A 23,447-nucleotide genomic window follows, 5' to 3' on the forward strand; every position below is an offset into this window, starting at 1 on the left:
TTTTAAATCTTTGCAGAAAAGGCAGGGAAAAAAGATTCGAGGAAAGAAACAGTAATTTAAATCTTCTGTGCTTTTTGAATGGTCATATCTAATATTATAATAAACTAAATCTTACTGAATTTTTTATTAAGATAATTTAATGTTTCTGAGTTATTAAATTAAATTTTTTGAAAGAAGTAAAATTTGGCAGAAACTTGTACTGTTTTCCCCAAACTGTATGAATCTTGACATAGAAAGTTTTGTCTGTGGGAATAAATGTATAATTCAGTTTTCACGGATTGTTATTTTCTGACTTACTTGCCAGCTGTCACCCAAAGGGCCCAATATTGTGCACTGTGTAATATAAATACCAACTTGCTATAAAGACTGAAAATGTAACTGATCAAGCTATCACACAGTTATCATTTATTTGAATTTCCTATATTTATCCCATTCTATTCAAATTATTATTTATAAAGTGTTCTTGCCATTTAATTTCATTCTTAAGTGAATTCCATGCACAAATCTAATTCCATAGATAATTTCATCTTCGTATTAAGTCCTCTGAACTAAGTTTGTCATGCATGTTTCCTGAAGTGTCTGCCAACTTATGCTAATATTCTACGGCTAGATTTAAATTTACTTTCATGATAACCCAGAGAGATGGGTTATTATATTTCAGTAATATTTTTTTAAACATTTCCAACAAAGGGAAATATTTTCTCCATTTGAGTTTTCACTTGGACTAACAGACAACAATTAGCAATTCTTATGTGATTTGTTGTTATTGAGTATTGTTGGCATCAATTATACCCATACAGCCTAAAAAATAAAAATGAATTTGTATTCATAGTTGGTAATATATATTCTGGGTCTGATTAACAGTAGGAGGAATGAAAACCAGAGAAGATGAGGGAAAAGAGAATAAATAAAAACTATCATAAAGAATGTTATTTTTTGCATCTGAATAGATATGTATATATGTAAATTTTTAGTTAACATCTTAAAAAATATTTTGTAACTGAAGGAAATGTAATTTTCATAATTCATAATGATTTAAAAGGGGATCCTATCAAACCCAGTATCTTAAAAAGCTTTAATTCAGTGTCTTTTATAAAGGTTGTGTAATACCCACCTCTTTCAGCCACACAGAAGTAAACTCTGTCTTTTTTATACCACTGAACCTGCGGCCTTGATGTAGCTAATGGCATAGTCTGTTATTTCTTCTTCAAAACGTCCATTGTTCTCTGTTTAAAAGTTCACCATAACTGTTGTTCATGAAATACAACATTTTTGCATATTGAGAACATGAAGCAGAAAGGAAGAATTTGCAACAAAAGGAAAGAGTCCATAAATAAAAAGTGTAAAATCACATTTCCTACTAGTTTTGGCAGACAAAATAGCTTCAGAGGAATTTTCACCATATTTTAGAGTATGAAAAAAGCATATGTTGCCTGTTTTTATACACACACACGACACGGATTTGAGTCATTTTCCCATGAAGACAAGAGGGGTACAGCTTGCTTAGGTAATGTTATATTTCAGTTGAGCAGAAATTCAGAACTTAAAGCTACATAAATCGGTGTGGAATACTTCCAGTCTCTCCTCAGAGAAATTATAATGCCCTATTCTACAGTAGAAAAAGGTGATCTCATTTTTTTTAGTTTGTTTTTTTTTTTTACTCAGATCTTGTGTGCAGTTTAGTAAGTATATTATATACTGTTTGCTGTAATTACCTTTAATTTAGATTGGATTTGAAGTTGAATTAGTTTGATAGCCTGCCCAAAACAGATGATCTTCACTAAGAACAGAATCGTTTTTGTTTTGTGTATTAGATGCCAGTACCTGCTATAACAGTAGAATAGAATGATTTGTCCTCTGATACTTGTCTGGAAGAATATATAGTCGGCTGTCCTGGTTTCAGCTGGGATAGAGCTAATTTTCTTTCTAGTGGCTGCTGTGTTTTGGATTTGATATGAGAGGAATGGTGATAATACATTTCGTTTTAGTTGTTGGTAAGTGATGTTTACCTTAGTCGAGGACTTTCAGCTTCCTATAGCAACTGACAGGTAGCATAGACAGGACAAGCTGGCCAAAGTAATATTCCATACCATAAATGTCATGCTTGGTATAGAAATGGGGGTTGTCCGGTGGGCAGCCATCTATGATCGCTGCTCGGGAAAGGCTGTGCAACTGATCATCAGGTGTTGAGAATGACTTGTGTTGTATTACTTTATTTTGTATCGTCCTTTACTATCATCATCATCATCATCACCACCATCATCATCTTCTGTTACTTTTCTATTAAACTGTCTTTATCTCATCCCACAAGTTTTTTTCCTTTCCACTCCTTTTCTCCCTCTTCTCCTTACCGTATGGGGTAGGGGGTGGGGAGCGAGTGAGTGGCTGCACGGTCCTAGTTGCTGGCCGGGTTAAACCATGACGTAGGCACATCAAAAAAGCCAGAAGTAACTACATTATTGTGTCTGAATATCTGAAGTCCTTCTCAAACCTTTTGAAACTTCACTTATTTGGGGTTCTGATGCAAAAATCAAATTTCTCAGCATGTCCATGCTAGGCTGCTCAACAGGTCTGCAAAGTCTGTGAGTGTTGGAAGGAATCTTTTCTAGTTTCATTTTGGGCTGACCTGGTACTTTCATTATCTCCCCTATTGACAAGCCCTGTGGAGCCACTCTTCAGCCTCAAAGATCCTGCCACAAAGGGTTGATTGCAAACTGTCAGGAAGGATTCCCCCTTTGCCTCATGCGATTTCTTGTTTGAGTGGGAGACTAGAGGAAACCAAAACAAAATAGCACAGTGAAAGCCATTACTGTCTGGTTCCTTCAGAGAATGACTGGTCAGCACGTTCGTCCCTTCTTGTGACTTTTGGAGAAGTATACTAGAACTTTCCTGACCTCAAGTCAGCAAGTAGCATTCGGCTTTCCAGAAAAAAATGGTCTGAACAGCCCATGTCTCTTCCATTTTGTATAATGAGACTGGAAATGTTCAGGAAACAGCTATTTATTTCTCAAAGAATTCTGTTCTTCCTTTTGGGAGAGTCTGATTTTAGAAACACAAACTGCAGTATAACAAACAGCGGTATTTTCCAGTTAGCTACATTTAGTATTTTCAATTTTGCATGAAAATCATAACAAGCAATGAATACATACTGAAGATACGTGGGTAATTGTCACGGAAAGACATTGTGTTTTGGGAAAATACAGAACATGAACAAAAATTCTGTTTAGGTCCATCTAAAATTTAAATGTTTTGTTTCCTTTCCAGGAAAGAGTTAAAGATCTTCAGTGATGGGAGAATTTTAAGTAAATCTAGAAATGATCATCCACATTTCTAGCGAGACAGGAAAGCGCTGCCTCTCATCTTATAACTACAGCTAATGACTGAGATAGGCAACTGATATTCAAGGCCTCTCTGTGAGTCCTATTGTGACTCTGATGGGATAGTTGAAATATTTCCTTTATAAATATGAATTATTTTGCATTATCATTTATATGCCCAAACTCTTGCTGAATTATAACAGCTTAGGTATTTTAAGCTGAATTTTATGATGAATAAATTATTTTTAAAAAGACTGGAATAAAAACCTCCTACTGGTAAACAGCTCAGATTACCTGAAATAATGGGTGAGCCTATGAACAAACTTCTTAGTCCAGCATTAGACAGGCTATAAACGGGGGCCCAATTTGTTCTTCAAATGTAAGATAAATGTCAATTTTAACACATGCACAGTGCTTAAGCAGAAGCCCAGCAAAATACAGTTCTGTAAATTCCAATTGCAACCAGATTTCATTTTTTTATTATTTTATCAAAAGTAAAAGTGATGTAATGATGTAACTGAAAGGGTTATTAAACATTGGAATAGGCTGCCCAGAGAGGTGGTGGATTCACCATCCCTGGAGGTGTTTAAGAAAAGGGTAGATGAGCTGTTTAGGGACATGGTTGAGAAGTGGTGGTGTTTTTATCAGGGTAGGTTAACGGTTGGACTTGATGATCTTAAAGGTCCCTTCCAACCTCACTAATTCTGTGATTCTATGATTCTATGATTCTAATAACTGGACTTGTGAATTGCTTAAAGATGTGGAATATGACAGGGCTTGCTTTGCTTGTAAATTTCCTTTCTTCTCCTCAGGAGAGAACAAGGAAAATTAAAAAAAAAAAAAAATAGATACTTGTTGTGACCCCTGGTAATAGTAATCCTTAGGACAGTATGTAACCTCTGTCTAAAATAGTTCAATGTTGAAAATAGTATGCTTCTTTAACCTCTGTGAATCACAGTGCAGAAGAGTAAGCTCTTTTTCACATATGTTCTAGTATCTGATTCTTTAATTCAGAGACATTTTGGGAAAAAGGAAAAAACTGCTTTGGTTGTGGTTGAAATGTAATCTTTTTCTGATTATCTGTATGGATTATTCTTGTATTTCTAGCCAAAAATAAGTGTTGTTATTGTCTGATTGAGTAGCTACAGAAAAGAAAGAAAGCAAGATTTAAACTTCGCGTTATTCATCGTGCATTTTCAGGGAGAAATTAATCTTCCTATACAACCTGATCCAGTCTTTGTCAATATAAACTTAAGCTGATTTTCCAAAAGGGCATTGTAGTTACAATTTGCAATTCTATTGTAAATTTGTTTAATCTTAGAATATATATGCTGCAGAGCAATGCAAATTACTATTTAATATTTCCCTGCTCAAAACAGAAATACAACAGAAATTAATGAATAACATCTCAGTTAGAATTTACTAAACTTATATTTCTTTTTGAGTTGATTTAATTGAGCAGTATACTTAGCTTTTTTATTTATAGTAATAGATTTATCAGGCTATGGTAAATTTCTGTGCCTTTAAAATTTTTATTTTTGCATTCAGGAAAGGGAGACAGAGAAAGCAAAATACAGAAAAGTCTTATACTATTAGAGTTAAGAAAATGAATTAATTGTCCTTCAGTACACACAGGAGAAATCAAAGAAATATATAGCATATATAAATCCTGAACAACTATTTTTCTTATACTTCATCCGTCAAATTTACTGTAGATTTTATCTACAAAATACACACTGACATTAACGAATCATACATTGAGTTCCTCATATTTCTTGCCTAACTACTACTTTTCCACTTTCTGAGGTGACAGGAAATACCAGTCAGGTCCACACAGAATGACACTGGTCATAGTGGAATTCTGCCATGCCACAATAGCATAATAATTTTGATTGTAAAAAAAAAAAATTGCATGCATATGCAACTTCTTTTAGTGTTATGCCTGTGTCTTGAGACTGTTGGAAAATTAGTGGTAGTAATCTGTACAGACTATCCACTTTGCTTAGCGTGATAATAAATATTAACCTACCTGTCCTTCTTTGGCTGAAGCCAGAATTTTATAGGAAGCATTGACGTGTCTATTATTAAGAATGAGTGCTTTTTGGTCAAGATAGAAACACATTTAAAAAGCAGAAATCTGAAACTTAAAATCTGTCCTATGACTGCCTGGAATTGAATTCAGTAATTAGAACTAACAGACAATATATAGAAAGAATAAATTCTCACATGAAATGCTCAGTGGGCTGTCTATGGAAAGTAATCAGTTATGTTAGTGATACTAAAGAAAACAACTCAAAATAGTTGTGGTCCTGTAAACATGGCTTCCAGTAAAAACATTGCTTAATTCTATGTCTGCTAATGGAACTTCATTACTTGCATACTTTTAAGTTAAATATCCATTTAGTCCCCTCTACTACATAACTCTGACACTGGAAGAGTTGAGAGCTGGATGTCTCATGTTTGTCTTAACGTCTCACATGAGATAGTGGGATAGGATGCAAATGTAGGGTTAAAATAAATGTATCAAGTCAGTAAAATCAGTCCACAATAATCTGAAAATCAGCTGAATGAAGGAGATGAAAGTTTCACATGTGTAAATAGCAAGCTAGAAATGGGTCTCCTAAGAAAGAAAGTATTCATGCTCTGTGATATATGAGTCAGACCCCCAGCTTCTTCCTTCCTAGTAAAGAGGTAGGATTCCTGGTAGGAGTCTTCTGATTTAAATAACAGGGCAACGTTTATGTGGCTGTGGCATTTCTGGTGGATAGTACAGCTGGAGAGGTGCCTTCTATTGGGTTTTATTGGAACTTTAGGCCCCGTAGAAGACGTATCCCCAGTGCAGACTTTCTTCCCATTTATGACTGCATAATCCACGTGCAGTGCAGCAGTACATGGTGAGATGGGATGAAGTGTCTCTCGTTGTTGCTGGTGAGGAATTGAAAAGAAAATGGTCTCAAATATAGGGATGCACCCTTTCTGATTAGAAAAGCACACAAGCATGTGTTTAGGCTATTCTCACTCATTTAAGTTCCCATCTGTTATCATAACTGAGTGTTTTCCTGCAAGGAGTTGCTTTTTTCAGGTGAGAATTTAGGAGAAAAGATGCTCAAAAAATTTTAGTATCCCTATCACTGTCTATTAAATGTATTAGTTAAAGATATGAAGTTGATTTAATTTGGAATACATCAAAATCTTCCTTTTTCAATATTTAGCATTGACCAATAAAAATCGGAAGGTGATACAACTCAGAGGTTTTACATTATCGTGGAAGAAAAATCTGACACTCATTCTAAACCCTGAGTTTTATCAAAATTGGTACCTTGCCCACAAGGCAGACAAAACCTGAATCCATCCTGCTTCATGTATATCCTTCTACTTACAAGTTATGGCAGTGGCTGCGAGAATATCATAGAATCTTGTCCCTTACCAGTAACATGAAGAAATGTGGTTTAAGTGCAACAGAAAAGATGTCGTTAGCTTACTAGCAGGCTAAACTGAAACACTGAATGGCACTGAAAATTCTTTTTTTGTCTGCCAACAGCCGCTCAACTATGAAAAAAAGAAGTCATATACACTTAATATAGAAGGAGCGAATACTCACCTTGATTTCCGCTTTTCGCACTTGGGACCATTCAAAGATGTAACAATGTTGAAGATCATTGTTGGTGATGTGGATGAACCTCCGCTCTTCACAATGCCTTCCTATGTCATGGAAGTTTATGAAAATGCGAAGATCGGGACTTCTGTTGGCACAGTAACAGCTCAAGATCCTGACACTGCCAATAGTTTAGTGAGGTACAGTAAATCCAAATTATATGGGATTGAATTCCACCAGCTGAATGATTAATGAGATCTGGGATGTATGAATCTATGTCTTTTATTTTAGTACATAAAGGAAAACATAGGTGAGAACAGTGTCATGGTCGGTCTGTATGGATTAGATTTAATAATGTAATCTTCAACCTTTTGTTGGTTTGCACTAAAATCGCCACCTAGCCATCGGTCTGAGCAGAGGTCTGTGTACACTAGTTCCCGTAACAGCACCTCTCCAAACAGCCCACTGAACAAGGCCAGTACCTGTTACCACAGCATGCAAAATGGTGCCCTTTGCTGGCCTGCTGCCAACAGTATCCTACCACTAGCTGTAAATCTCTTCAGGATCATAGCGGGGTTTTTCCCCTGTCATGCCGATATTGTGCTGCTGTCTCGCTGCACACTTCCCACACTGGAATTGTCCCAGGTGCCTGTGCAAGGCAGGAACTGGTTTAGGTATGCCTTTCCTCGCAGACATGCTGTAAAATCATGTTTGAGGAGAAAGCCATTATTTTGTTATATGCTTCAGCTTTTGTGGGGTATCAAAAGAATAGAGTGGGTGTAATAATGCACCCTACTGATGTTGCTAGGGATATGTCATGTCACTTCCAATTGCCAGGTCTAAGGCAAAGAGAAGTGCTGAGAAGCAAGCACTTGCAGCATCAGTTACATCATTTGAAAACTAAATGAATATATAACATACCAGGAAGGAAAGATTTTGATAGTCTTAATTAAACTCATTCTTAAAGAAAATGTTCTTATTAAAAAGAAAAAGGAAAAAAAAAAAAAAAAAAGAAAGGAAGATTTCTGTGTTGCTTCTCTGGCCGGAATACTTCATGCAATAACAGAACTGGCTTGGAAATAGGTCATGATCTGAACTAAGGAACTGAAATCAAGTTGGAAATATCCCCACAGCAAGCTTGAAAAAGCATTGATGCCAAAAAATATATATATGGATATTAATTTGACTTCTTCTAAATTTAAGAGCATTTGGATTTAACCTTGAATGCTCTGGTACTGGGGCTTGAATTCATTACTGGTTTAGAGTAAACTTTTCCGTTACATGTTTTCAGCTTTAATAGGATCCAGTGACATTTTTTACTGGCTTCATTTGTGGGTTGAGTTACTTTCTAAAGTGACATACAGTGTGAGAATTTTGTGGAACAATACATGAATGTTTGTCTCGAAGCTGGTAGTGGATTTAAAGTGTTTCCGAAAAAAAAAAGCTCTTCATTAATACATATTTGATGCTTTTCCTTTTTGTGACATAATGGTGTAACCTTTGTGGAAATCTTATGATTATATACTTGGAAAACAGTTTTTCTTAAGCTAATTGGGCATTTGCAGTCTCTTGACTGAGTTGAAATCTGCTGGGTATGTGTAATAGTATTGGTAAGATGAAACAATTTTTGCAGAACAATGAAAGCATCATGTTTTTATGGTTCTTTTGTGCTAATAGTCTAAGATTCAAAATGTTTAGTGTCAGACAATCAATATATACAATTTCTTAGTGGCAAGTTATTGCCTTTGAAAAATTGCCACTATAGTATTTGTGTCTAAATCATAACATAAATTAGAAAATGTCACTAAAAATAACTGCCAAGTCCCTGTAGCTTTAATACCGTAACTCTGAAACAACAGCTAACATAGTCAGACAGATTAGCCATCATGGTGGTTCGGGACTAGGAAGGGCAAGTTCAGTTTTGACTAGTTCCTCCATAATCCAACCATCTGTGGCCCCTAAGAGTTTTGTCTAGAAAGGGGTAAGACAACCGTGGTAAAAGGGAAGCAGCAGTTTTTTACAAAGGCTGGGGAGGCCAGAAATAGATGTTCTGGTTGAAACAGGCAATAATTTGGAGATAGCGGGATTGGAAGGAAAAATATTTCCAAATGTACCGAATCATGAAGCTGTGAGAGGAGCCAGCCCTCAGTTACATTAGAGGGCTTTGGCAAGGGCAGTAGCAGCTCAGATATCCTTGAAAGAGCATTATAGTGTGACCGGGTCCGCTCTCTAGCTAGGCTTTATCCGTCTTGGTGGAACTGACAATGAATATTGTTTGTGAGCGTGCAGGCTTTTTATGAAGATGCTGATCCTCTAAGGCCTGGATTAACACATTGGTGCATGGGACTCTGAAGGGGCATCAGGCTGGCTTGGTGTGCCCTCAGGTTCTCCTTGAGCCTCCTCCCGCAGGAGGAGAAAGACCGTTCTGGGAACAGGCAGCTTTAACCCCCCCTTCCCTCACCTCACTTCGCACGCAAACATTGAGACTGTGCAGAAGGGCTTTGTGTTGTTTTAAGATTTGGCCGTGGCTTGGGAAACTACGAGTTGGAAGTGGTGTATGAGCTGAGAAGGGGGCCAGGCTGACCAGGCTGATCTGCTGCTCCACCAGAGGCAGGGTCTTGCCCCACACTCTGCTTGCAGCAATGAGTGAAGTGTCTCACGGAGGCTGTTTTTCTCAGAAGCATACACACAGTGTACTTACATCCTTCTGTGCTGTTTTGTAAGAAACGCCTCCACTGTTTGGCTGCAACCCCGATGAATCGAAAAGATAGTCTGAGGGTAATGAGATGGAGTCTCTCTTTTGTTTCCACACAATTCCAACTTCATTTGAAATAAAAATAGTGATTATAAAAATAAAACCAGGAAGATTCAATATGTCTTTGCTAGAAAGCACAGATCACACAGTCTCCAGGGAAGAAAGATACAGGTAGGATGTGGATAGCTGATCTGTGTGGAGCAATGGAGTAATGGCATAATGGTTCCTCAGCCAAATGGCTCAGATACATCTCCAAATGCTGTAAGTCAGCAGGACAAGCTATGGAGCAGCAATTTGCTTAGCAGTTTTTCCTAATCCACTTTTGCGTCCTTTCCACTTTATGAGGACGCTCGTTGCTGTGTGTGAGATTGATAAAGCATTAGGCACACACAGTTGCAGCCATATCGCTTCTTTGCTGTCCAGCTGCTAAAAGAGAGATAGTGCTGTGATTTGTTCACTGCCCAATTAAGTGGCGGTTTATTTTGGTGACAGGAACGATTCTTATAACCAGAATAATGGTTAGAGGAGTAGTTAGAGTAATTAACAATGCTGAAGGGCAATCTTTTAAAAAACAGTTATTTGATCTAAACCCAAAAATAAATAACAACCTTGGTTGTTACCAGTAGAGAGGGAGACGAAGGCTTTTTTGTCCTTATTTCCTCACTGTGATTTCATCACAGTGATTTCAGTTTGTTCCTGAGCTGAACAGTCTTCAGAGGGCACTGACTCTGTGCCAGTGGTTGCACTTGTGTTTTACTTTTTCAACCCCAGCAGAAGGACTTCTGTAAGAACAAACATAGCTATTAGAGGTTTCTTTTATTCAGATATTATCTGGTTGGCAATTTTGCCTGTTTTAGAGGATTTTTCTTTTTTTTTTCTTCAAATAGATAGAAATGCATTTTCAGAGAAACTTTTAAAAATGTTATGTTTTCAAAGAAAATACTATTATTCTATTGAAATATGCAAAGCAAACATAATCATAGACAGCATAAAAAAGAAAGGTATTAAAAATCCATCATGTATTAATTTTAAAGATAAAGATTTTTTGAGTGGTTTGAAAAACAGCTATTTACTTAAAAAATTGTATTCTAAATCAGTGGAAAACATCCTAAACTGTAATTCATTCACAAGGCTTACTGCCTTGTTAGAACATTTATGAGAAACTAATTCCCTTTCATTGCATTATGTCAAGTAGTCTGCTTCCATACCAAAATCTTTTGTTGCTTGAAAAGATCAGGGTTAAGTCATACCTTATAATAACATCTGGTGCACAAGCGGGTTTTGCAAGTTTCCCATACAATATGAAAAAAAGCATGACTGCTCTAATTATAATTTTATTTTAGTATATTATACAGTTTAAATCTCTCCATACTTATGTAGAAATGATCTTATTTTTTTCTCAACCCATACACAGAAGACTTCCTTGGAGATTAGGGGTGAAAACAGCTTTTAATTGGCAAGTTGGCCCAACCCAACCTCATGAAGTTCAACAAGGCCAAGTGCAAGGTCCTAGACCCGGGTCAGGGCAATCCCAAGCACAAATACAGGCTCGGTGGGGAATGGCTGGAGAGCAGCCCTGAGGAGAAGGACCTGGGGGTGCTGATTGATGAGAAGCTCAACATGACCCAGCAATGTGCGATCGCAGCCCAGAAGGCCAACTGTATCCTGGGCTGCACCTGAAGAAGCGTGGCCAGCAGGTCAAAGGAGGTGATTCTGCCCCTTTACTCCACTCTTGTGAGACCCCACCTGGAGTATTGCATCCAGCTCTGGAGTCCTCAACATGAGAAGGACATGGACCTGTTGGAGCATGTCCAGAGGAGGGCCATGAGGATGATCCGAGGGCTGGAGCACCTCTCCTATGATGACAGGCTGTGAGAGTTGGGGCTGTTCAGCCTGGAGAAGAGAAGGCTCTGGGGAGATCATATTGCGGCCTTCCAGTATCTAAAGGGGGCCTACAGGAGAGCTGGGGAAGGATTTTTTACTAGGGCATGTAGTGATAGGACGAGCGGGAATGGCTTTAAACTGGAAGAAGGCAGGTTTAGAGCAAACATAAGGAAGAAATTTTTCACTTTGAGGGTGGTAAGGCACTGGAACAGGTTGCCCAGAGAGGTTGTTGAGTCCCCATGCCTGGAGGTGTTCAAGGCCAGGCTGGACGTGGTGTTGGGCAACCTGGTCTAGTGGGAGGTGTCCCTGCCTATGGCAGGGGGGTTGGAACTTGATGATCTTTAAGGTCCTTGCCAACTTAAACTATTCTATGATTCTATGGTAAGTTACATAGGTGCATTGGGAGCAGCCCTAGGCTGCTAGTATTGCCTCAGAGCTGCTTCGTTGAAACCCTGCTGTCTTCCTGTAGGTGATTTTTGGGTGGTGAGTCCATCAAGCCACAATGCATACTCCCAATGATCCTTGGAGCTTTCTGACTGCGCCTGATCTGTTTGCAGTGGAGTGGTTTTCAGAAAAATAATGTTGCTGCTGTTCCCAAAGCCTCCTCCAAGTTAGTGATTCAGAAAAGAGCAAAGGCATATTTTTAAGACCACGATACTTTCTGAAACTCTGATATAATAGTGAAAATAGTTGCATGACATAGGCAGGTTTCCTTGTATTAACATGATCCCAGTTTGATATTGTCACATGAGGAACTGAAAGTGTTTATTAACACCGGATCCTGGTAAGAGTAGTTTTGGAGAAATAAGTAATGCTATTATAGAAATACTGTAACGTCACCTCACTCCTTTTGCTGCTGCTGTGCAATCTTCGTCATGCAGCGGTACAGGAGGCAAATCCCTGTTTTAAGCACTACTGACAGGGCCTCTGTCTCCTCTGGTCATTCATTCCTCCCACTTATTATGTTGATTTTGGTTGTTTGTATTTCTGGGCAGGAATGGTCTCTTCCCAACTATTTAACAGAAGACTCCTGGCAAACAGGGTATGGGTACTGATCAGCACTCTGCATGGGACGGTGGTGTCAAACAATAAGAAATATAAGCACCTTCCCTTTTCAGAATGCTATCTATCATCGTTTGGTCAAAAATAAGCTTATGCTTTGTTGGATCGTTGGAAGGTTGCTTAGGTTTTGTTATATTAATGCATTGGAATTCAAATCACAACACATTTTTGTGTTGGACCCTAACCAGTCTGTAATCTACCTCACTATAATGAATTTTAGTCAGTAGGACTGAAATTGATTAGCTATCGGAAACTGAAATAGTTTTAGTGCCTTCCTGATGTCACTAGAAAATTAACTTCTTTCTTCACTGTGCTTTTGACACTACTTCTAAAAAAGCAGTAAAACACAGGGGAAATAAATATGAAACATAAAGATGCACATGGTTGTCTTTTAGAGAAAGCAAATGTTTTACTTTGAGGGAAGACAGGACCAGCCAACCAACAACAAAACAATAAAAACAAAGTAGCAAACAAAAATAACCAAGGAAAGTCAGGAAAAGCTTTTGTTTTGTTTTCTTTTTCTTTTTCTTTTTCTTTTTTTTTTTTTGTTGTCACTATCAGACTGTTAATTTCATGCTAAGTTAGTGAAGAATACAAGTACAGTCTTAGCCCTGACTCTAGCTTCTCACTTTCCAGTGGTCTTATGTTATTGCCTTATAATGGATGATGTATCATAATGGTTATGATACATGCATATACTAATGAGTATAAAAATGTGCTTTCCAATGTCATACCTGGTATCTAGAAGCTATAATGAATTTAAATTTGCCTTACCCCTGTTTGATTTAAATTGGCAGCCTTCTCTTCCTTTCTTTCAGATACAACACTGAAAAAATAACGAATGACAAGTTCATAGGATTATAACAACTAATCTTGTGTAGGAAATTGTTCTTCAGTTCCTGCATCAGGGAGAGAAACTTATTTTTACTTATTAATTGGTAGTAAAAGGTAGACATAAGTTCAATACTTTCTGGCATAAGCCTTTAGAAAATCATGTTAATTTTCACTGAATGGGATTTTAAGAGACAAGCTCATATGTAGATTAAATAACATACCCATGAAGTTTCATGTATTCCTGTTCTTATGTCTGAGAACCTTAAAGATGTAAAATGTTGTGGAGGATTCTGGTTATGGACTACTTTTCGGCTGTAAAGTTTATATTTACTAAGATAGAATAAAACCTGAACTTTTGATTCAAACCCAGTCACTCAAATTTTGGTCATGCAGTATCTGCATATTAAGTGAAGAGAGGTGTGGGAGAAAGCTGTGTGAGGGGATCGGGGGGGGTGGGTGAAGTTTAAAATACAATTTATATTTTAATTTTTTTTTTCTTCTTGTCCTATGAGATCAGTATCAGTTTCTATGCTGCTCCCCCCTACTGCCAGTAAGGAGAGGGGATAAGATTGATCCCCTGCTGGAAAATATAAAAGCCTCTTCACCTAGTTGTATTCGTTTGTCTTACTTGCACTTTGAATGTCATATAAGTGGAATAAGGTCAGTTTGCTTTCTGCTATCCTGTGCACAGGATGCTTTACTAGCTGTACTCACGGCAGCCTGCTGAGATCAGTGCCGTTGTGTAGAGTGTCCATCCCTCCCTCACATGCCTGATGGGGGAACATTCCCCCCGGATCCTGCCAGCTCTGCACTTGTGGAGGCAAAGGCAGACATCTGTCCTCCACTCTGCTCAGACCCTCAAAGCATGATGCTGTCATAACTCAGTGATCAACAGGGTATGCGAATGGCTCGTAGTCAGTTAGCAGAGATGAGCTGTGTCCTCCTCCTCCGCCTCACCTCCTTCATTTATTTGATCTCTGTATTCCTCCAGTATTATTCTTCTCTAAGATTGTCAGTAAATCAAAACAGAAGAAGAACACCCTATTTTGAATAGCTGGAGACAGAGGGGAATTTTTGTCCAATTTCTTCTCTGATTCTCTGTCTGTCTTCACAGGGAGGAACCATTTTAAAACATTTCTTTATAGTGTTGAGGTGGGAGATCTGTTGCTGAGTTTTTCCCTGAGGCCTCAAATTATTTTTGATTCTTGTCAAGCTGTGTGTCCCAGACCTCCCACTGACAAAAATGTCCATCTCTCTGTGCAGGAACTGGTGAGCTGTTCTGACAGCTGTTCTGACTAAGAAGCACCCAGCTCGAGATGGTGGTCAAAATCTCACAGCAACCAGAACCACCTCCATCTCTCACTTAGAGCTGTGAGAGAAAAAACTGACAGATCATCTTTATATGGGAACTCTGAGAGCCTGATTCTTTGTGCCAGGACATCATCTTTATGTTTCTATAATTTCCAATGACTTCAGAATGCCTACAGTATTTGAAATTCTTTTATGGTTTTAGGAGTCAGCCTTCATATCGGAACATCTCTGTAGTGTAGTCTTTTGATAGGACCTTTCAACACCAATAAATAGGCATAAATCTATCAATCTTGGTTTTATTTGGTTTAGTCTATAGTATGAGGAGAGAAAGAAAGATAATATGTAAGTAGAATACCATTATTTAGCTGGTAAACCTTCTAGGAACAAAAAAAGTGATCGTCATGTAATATTAACTGCACTTTATGTCTTAGCAGCATTGGAATCTGACTGTTAATCTCTGAATAAAAAACAACTTCGATATAACAGTTCTGCCATCAACACATCTACTTGAAATGCATTTGGACAGTTGTAATCCTCTGAAGAGATTCATCAAGTCAGGAAAAAGAGACAAACCTTTATTTTGCTTTGACTTCTGAATTATGCCTCTAAGGGCGTGGGCAGAATTAGCTAGAAAAAATGATCAGTGGTTAACACATATGGACAGAAATTGTCTGCTAGAAAAGATGGGTGAACAGAAATGGCTCATTTCCTTCAAATGAACAGCATTCCCATTTTCCAGTGTCCAAGGTGAGCAGTGTGCTAGCAATGCAGAGGGGATGGGAATGAGAACAGGAGCAGGAAGCCAATTTCTGCATGAAATGCAGTAGTGGCTGCCTCTCGGAGGCTTTGCTGGGAGGCAGCAGTTCACTGCTTGCAACCCCCCTGTTCCTTCCAGGATCCGCCACCTCACACCTCCAGGACAAGGAGAGGGAACGCTGCCAGTAATGCTGAGCTGAGATTTCAGTATGAGAGGTGAGCCAGGAGTCCCGTATGGGAGACAACAAGTTACTGCTGATCAGCTGATGGATGGTAGCTGGGAGCCAGCGCCAGAGCTAACGCAGTGAGAACAGCGTATCAAACTGAGTTCTTGCAAATGCTCTGAGAAGAACAGTATTTTTCTCAAAGTTATGATATGCCTGTCTGAAAAAAAAAACACAAAGGAATGGTAAACAGAGACATTACCTTCGAGCTCTCTTCAAATGTCTTTCATTTTCACAACTGGAAAGCACAGTTGAAGGCTGTAGTTCTCAGTAGTAGTCTTCTGCTGAGGAGCTCTGGAACGTGTAATGTCTACTTAATCTACCAGACACGCTGCAGGGAGAAAATTGGTTACCTGCTGTTTTGGCAGCCGACTTCTGACTCACACTTCACAATTGCTTTTCCCTCCTGGAGAAGTTTGTTTGAACTACGGGGAAATAGATTGGCCCTGGAAGGGAGGTAGTGTAGTGCAAGACAGCCATTGTAACAGAATGTCTCCCCACTGCCTCATTTGGCTTCAAGGGGATGCTGCTGGTTCCCAGGCTTGTGAGGAGCGCTGCTGTCGGGAGGCAGAGAGAAGATGAAAGGCATGCACCAGAGTTATGTCCCACCACGGGCCATTTCTTGTCGCTCTCCAACTGGCCAAACAGAGAGTTGCAGCTGATCAGTTCTCTCACTGTTCATTCTGGTATATCTCCCTCCCTCACCTTGTGCACTTGTTGCTTACGCTTCTTTTTCTAACTTATTTTTAAAAGAAAAAAATAAATCTCTATACTTGGAGTCTGAACATCTCTTTCTGAGAAAGTTTATTTGCTTAAATTTTTAACTAAACAGGTTTCCTGATAGTGGCGTTTCATTTCTAATTGATAATCTTCAGATGGTGCGAGTAGTTGGTTTGGCACAGGATCTGTCCTCTTCCCATGACCTTTTTTAAGTGCTTCTTTGTAACCAGTTTTGCTTGTTACTAGAGAACTGGCTATTTACCTTTTTCTTGATAAAAAAGCCCAAAGAAGTAGTGAGGCCTGTGAATCCACATCTGGCTGAAATGTGGCCTTGGAAGTTCATAAGCAATACCAGGTTTGTAGCCAGGGTGGAGATTTGTAACAGAGTTCTTGTTTACAGTTGGTAAATAGAGTAATAAATGAAAACAGCATAATGAAAAGATAGGCTAAAGACTTGATTAAAAAACAAAAAAAATAGACAAGTTAAAAACTCAAAACTATTTAAAAACTCAAACTCAGGGCTCTTCCTTAAAACACTATAACTGGAGAGAGACATACTGGAATAGTTACAGACTATGTCACTTGTCTGTCAAGTGACAAACTGATGTTAATAGTGTCTTAAGACTGTATAATTTAGGGAGAGAGTTTCTGAAAATGCGTATGGGTTTTAGCTTCAGAAACCTTCCCAAAAGGTTTGGAAATCATTAACGTTCCTAAACTCCTTTATCACCTGTTAAAACTTTCTCAATTTTTAAGCATTCTCTGTATTATCAGAGCCTGTCTACTTTAATACCGCACTCTGATTTATATGTCTAGAGTGCCCTTCTGCCTAAGGCCCATCTTGCATATACATTTCTCTTTATTTCCTCATTAACACAAGTGCTTTTATCTTCCAATAAAAATGGGGGAAATATCTGTCACCACTGAACCACTGCTTCACTAAAAGACAGGAAGGGAGGAATGAAGTCACAGGAGCCAGGCGCTTGCTCTGGTCAGAAGCAGGAATAAGGACATGGTTGGAAGCTGGGGATGCCTTTCTGTTGAGTGACTGCCTAATAAAAAGGTGGCACGTGTTGCATTTCCCAGTGTTAGCAGGATTGAGTAGTGGTGTTTAATTTCCTTCAGATTCTCTTCAGATAGTGTGACTAATAGGTTTTCTATATTCATGATCCTTCTTAATGAAGTTTCTTGAAGATTGGTTTCTGTTGCTGGTTTGAACATAAACAGTTTATGGAGAGCTGTTTACCTAGACATGTCTTGTTATTGAGTCTCTTTATTAACACGTGCCATGCAACTCAGATGTGCTGATTTAATGGTTAAAAGTACGCATATTCACACAGTCAGGAGTAAATGCCTGTAAACACATATCTGTGATGAATATTATAAATTAATTTTTAAATGAATGCATTCTAAGTAAGAAGAAAGTCGAATGAATTAAGGTGAAAATTCACTTTTGAAGTAATTCTTTGAAATTAAAAACTTGCACTTTAGCTTTTGGTGGTTTAGAAAAAACATTGAAAATCAGCTCAGTGGAGGTGGTGGAAAGGGTAGGAGGGGAAGGGTATGACTATCTTTGTCGCCGCTATTATCTAGCTGAAAGCAAATTTTTTACTAGAAATAAATTCAGAAGCCCAAGTAAAGCATCGTTGGCTCTGGACTATGCTATATTTATTGTATATACCAGGTCCCTACTCTCAACTTGTAGATAAGTCAGTGGCTAATATTTATAAAGGCCTAAAATGTTAAGCACTTTATAAATACAATGAAACTTGTTCTAAATGTCCTCTTGCATGTGATGAAAATGAATGGCTCTACCAAGGGAGTTTTTTTGTACAAAACATTTTTAGAGCACTTGGGAGCAGTGCTTTAGACTAGCATTCCTACTTTGTCTACTGTCTGGGAATATCTTCTGTAACTTGTTTTACCGAGACATTCCTGAAGGTTGGGAACCACAGCAGTGCAAATGGCTGCTTTAGATATGATACACAAAGCAATTTTAAGGAAGAATCTGGAGTTATGGAGGATGACTGAACATTATAATAATGGGAAAGCATAAAAAAGGGCCACTCATTTATTCACGATCAAGAAAAATTCTGTCATGCTCTGAATGTTTCAGTATATCTGTAATTGTATGCAAAAGTCAGCACACAAAGGGGAAATGTTACTGTGAACAAATTAGAAACATTTTTCATTATTCTAGGATCACTGGAAGTAAAAGTGTTAGTACGGTAAGTTACCTCAGGATCACTTTCTTTCCCTTAATGACACAGAAAATTAAACTGAGAGCTTTGAGCTTCTATAGAATACATTTAAATAACGGATTTAGAAAAAGGTGTTCATATTTAAAAAACTAAGATCATCTTTTACTATATGTCTATGAAAATTAAATGTTAGGTAGTCACAATTCATAGCAAACAAACTTCAGTTTTTCTACACAAGCTTCATATTTGGGACAGATTTGTCGGTTTGGGTTCTGCACTTTACTCAGAGGGAGAGGTAAGGATTTATAAGTCACACACACGCAAAAGCAGCTGGTTGTTCTTACTGCTTTAAGTTTTGTTCTCATTTAAGCCCAATTTGAAATACTGTCTATTTTTAAGCTACTGTCTAGAAATAGTAAATAGCCCTAATTTTATGGTTCTGTGGTCAGCACAAAACTGACTCACAGTGTAGTCACTGTGCCTGATGTTGATAATAAGTAAACAATGTCCACAGTAATAAATGTTTGCAAAGACAAGATTCTTGTATTATAAATTGTTTTGCATTCGCAGTAGAAATTCCATAAGAACAGGTCAGTGAAGCATATTTTATTTTACTTTTTTTTTTTTAGCAAATAATTCTTATCATTATCAAGAGACCCCTAGAGTCAAGAAAAACAAGGCTGTAATAGGAGAGAAGGAATTAAATTTTATCATCACATACCTAATTGTAACCTCTAGCAGTAAAGGGTCCTGCTAAAGTCTCCAAGAAAACTGAGGAACAATTATACTTCCTTTACTTCCTCGGTCTGCATTCCAATCCATCATGTGAAAGATATTTGTGTTTATGTGCACTGTCCGTCTTGCCAAATGTTCGTTATTTCTGCCTTAATAGATAGTCAAGGTGTTCCAACTATTTGTCATAGCTCATGTATCCTGTAGTGCCAAGCATAAGATATAAGGCATGGGGGAATTTCTCCACCTGAAGCATGTATCTTCTGTACAAAGTTCAAATCTCGACACAATTCCATGGCAAACGTGGCAGCTTTATAGAGGTTGACACCACTCTTTCTCCAAAGTTTTTGTAATTAGTAAGACTAGCTGTGCACATAAGAGATACAACTTCTCCACTGATATTGGCACAATCTTTCAAAACATTTCCATGACAAATAAACACTTGGAGAACCTGAAAATCTGTGCTTCGTGGAGACCTGCAGAGCCACTGGAAAAATCGCTTGTTTTGAAACTGAAAAGCAAATCCTGATTCCCAAATAAAGAGATGTGGGTAGCCTGGGCCAATACTGCCGCATAAAATGAAGTCAACAGGATAGTTGTGTTGTTCTTTTTTGTTTGTTTGTTTTGTAGTGGGTCCTCAGAGGATTCCAGTGTTCCTTGAAAGAAACATAAATTTTCTTGGGTAGCTGTAACATTCAGCCCGTCATGATCAGTGACGGATGAATGTTGGTTATGAGTTTGCTTTTAATTTATCTCCTGAGTTTACTGGGTAGTAAGAAGCGTACCAACTTTTGGAAGTGTTTGCAATACCCACTGTGATTCAGCAATTGGAAATTCAGCACATTTTTTTTGTTCTTTTTCTGGCAACATCACTTGTTTTGATTTTTTTCATCCAGTTTGGGACACAGTGATTAAATAATGTCCTCTGAAAATATTTCCTGACTTAAATTCTTAAAAATGGTTGCCCTATCCCCTACATAATCAAGACCTTGCCAATCTGCTTTCAGTATGGAGACAGTTTGAGTCTGTTACCTGTTTGAAGCAACTTCACCTGCCATCTTGCACACCTAAAGTGTCTTTATTGAGCACTTCTGGAGTATTTTATAATGAGGTATTCTCAGATATTGGTAGTTAGTGAACTGCACATAGGTTCTTACCATAGCACAGATGGGAGACAGCAAGTTAATTCCTTATTCCAGAGAAGCAGAAAATGGGTGGGAACTGAGGTCTGCTGTCTCTCTAAAAGCTCCCACAGTCCTATAGGAGCTGTTTCACTCTTCACAATGTCAAAAGGAAAGATGGAAAGCGGGCAAGAAGGAAAGATTTTCTAGCCTAGTTTTGATTGCTTTGATTTCCAGTGCCTGATCTACAGTTCATAAATTGCAGAAAACGCTTGAGGCATGGAAAGAAAATCTTGAGTACCACAAGCCGAAATAGCACATTGTAAGGCAGATGTAAAATACTTCTTGCAAGTGGGAGAGGTGGGTTCAGGTTCTCCCCAACAAGGAAGAGACTTAAGCTAAGTCGTCGAGTTCTGGCTGACTTTTCCACTGCCTCTCCTATCCACTGGTCAGTTAAGGTGACTCAATTAAATTGCTGCCTCCTCCCCTAATGCTTTATTTCCTTTGCTTTTTCATGTGTCATATCTTACTTTAATATATCGTTCAATGAAATGTTTGTGTGCTGGTTTGTTTTTCCTTTCCACAGATAGTCTAAATAAGTACATTGTGAGAGAAATAAAATAGAAGTTATTTTTAATTTTTTTGAGCTTGGCAGCCTTTATGTGCACCCCTTTTTTTCTTAGCTGGCAATAACACTCTTGGTGATGTAGAAATAAGAGCAATTGGATGGGACAAATAAATCATTTTGACCTATATATAGCTTTCATTCTGTGAAGAATGAAAGCATGGCTGACAAATTATCAGGAAAAACAATTATGATATATAAAAGACTTAGAAGCTTTCTCATTTTTTTCATCAGGTCTGAAGTTAGTGAAGAAGGCTTGATAGGGGTCTGTAATTGCTTCATTTGTTAAAAGCTGTTGCAAATTATTCCAGTTTTGAGAAAAAACACCTTGTCAATCTCTTCTTTTGCGTTCTCTCCTTCTGTTTCCATCACCAACTTCAAGGTTTCTACTTTATCTGCTAGGCAAAGTGCCCAGAAGCCAAGGGAGTTAAGCAGGGCTGCTTAGTTCTGCTTGTAGGGTAGTGTGAATTGCAGCTCTGGGAATCAGCCATTTCTGCAACCAGTGTCTGTAATGGTTATGTTCAAAACGGCTTATGTCATTGTGTCATCAACTTCATGTGAGAGAGACATGCTTCAAAACAGGTACCGGGACAGAGCATACTGGTTTGCAGTGACAAGTGAATAAGCAGAAGAAGAATATCTTAATATCTATCTGTTTTCTTTTCTGTCTTTCCATTTTATGATTTTTTTAGTCAAAATATATGTGTGTCTTACTTTTGACAGGATTGTATACTGCTGTGTAAAATATCACCTGTTAGCAATTTATATCTTTGTGGCTCACAGTGGAAACCTTGTTATGTATCAAAAGAAACGTAACATTATGAAAGAAGTAAAATACGGTATTACTTTGTGTGTCTCCATAACACAGAATTTTTCTTAGGGTGTTTTAAAAATTTCTTTCATTTTTAAAAGCTTGAAAGTAATATTCTTATGTGGCTTTCTGTTACTTTGGATGATACATACTACAGTGAGTATATATTTATTGTTTTATTTCTTCATAGATATTTCATTGATCATAACACAGAAGAAGATAGGTATTTCACCATTGATGCTGGTACCGGGACCATTAAGACTGCCAAGATCTTTGACAGAGAGGAGACACCTTGGTACAACATCACAGTGGCTGCTTCTGAGATAGGTAAATAATATATTCAGCACATAGTATTAAAAAAAAGTAGAAAATAAAATAATAATTTTCAGATTTTAAGAAATTCTATCTTGAGATGTTATGTTCCTTTTAATATCATGAGGTTTTTAGCCAGTTTGGTTAAGGGAGAATTTTCTGTGTGTGTTCCACAGAACAAATAAACAAAACCCCACGCCTATGTGATTCCACCTATGTAAATTTACCATGTTTTTCTGTATGTGATAGAAGGCTGCCAGTTTACCCAGGAACAGTTCCAAGCATTCAGTGTCCTAAAATCAACAGCTTGTTCATTTCTATTTAATATTTTGTATATCTCAGAAGATAACACGATATAGTACTGTCTGAGAATTCAACCTTCCTTCTTATATCTGCTATTAATGTATTTGAGTGACTTGCATGTTAAATATGCCAATATAAATTTACATCTGATAGGTGCCTAGTAGTTGTTGATTATCGGGGTATACCTCTAGCCTTTTATTAGGCAAATTGCCAAGGTAAGATACCATGAATATTTGCCTGCATATTTGAAAGGCCTCATGATGAATTTCCATTGCCTCAGATAATCACAAAATCATAGAATAGTTTGGATTGGAAGGGACCTTTAAAGGTCATCTAGTCCAATTCTTCTGAAATGAGCAGGGACATCTTCAACTAGATCAGGTTGCTCAGAGCACCGTCCAACCTGACCTTGAAATGTTTCCAGGGTTGGGGCATCTACCACCTCTCTGGGCAACCTGTGCCAGTGTTTCACCACCCACAGTGTAAAAAATTTCTTCTTTATATCCAGTCTAAATCTACCCTCTTTTAATTTAAAACCATTACCACTTGTCCTGTTGCAACAGGCCCTGCTAAAATGCTTGTCCCCATCTTTCTTATAAGCCCCCTTTAAGTACTAGAAGGTTGCAATAAGGTCTCCTTGGAGCCTTCTCTTCTTTAGGCTGAATAACCCCAACTCTCTCAGCCTGTCCTCATAGCAGCCCTCATAGTGCTCCAGCCCTCTGATCATTTCTATGGCCCTCTTCTGGACCTGTTCCAACAGGTCCATGTCTTTCCTGTGCTGAGGAAAGCACTCCAGAGCTGCATGCAGTACTCCAGGTGGGGTCTGACCAGAGTGGAGTAGAGGGGCAGAATCACCTGCCTTGACCTGCTGGCCACGCTTCTTT

At 38.1% G+C, this 23,447-nt stretch overlaps 1 protein-coding gene across 2 annotated transcripts in view; it reads left to right on the plus strand.

The window, feature by feature from the left end:
* CDH18 (cadherin 18) overlaps window positions 1-23,447 on the plus strand; it is a gene marked incomplete at its 5' end in the record, with an annotated part of 181,999 nt that overhangs the window by 126,959 nt on the left and 31,593 nt on the right. For both annotated transcript variants that reach the window (XM_082499635.1, XM_082499636.1), the window contains 2 exons: window positions 6,859-7,112; window positions 22,139-22,275. In XM_082499635.1, coding sequence (XP_082355761.1) covers window positions 6,859-7,112; window positions 22,139-22,275 — 391 coding nt within the window. The remainder of the gene's footprint in view (window positions 1-6,858; window positions 7,113-22,138; window positions 22,276-23,447) is intronic.

Source organism: Vanellus vanellus (genome assembly GCF_965231255.1).
Source record: "Vanellus vanellus genome assembly, chromosome: 2".
NCBI lineage: Eukaryota > Metazoa > Chordata > Aves > Charadriiformes > Charadriidae > Vanellus > Vanellus vanellus.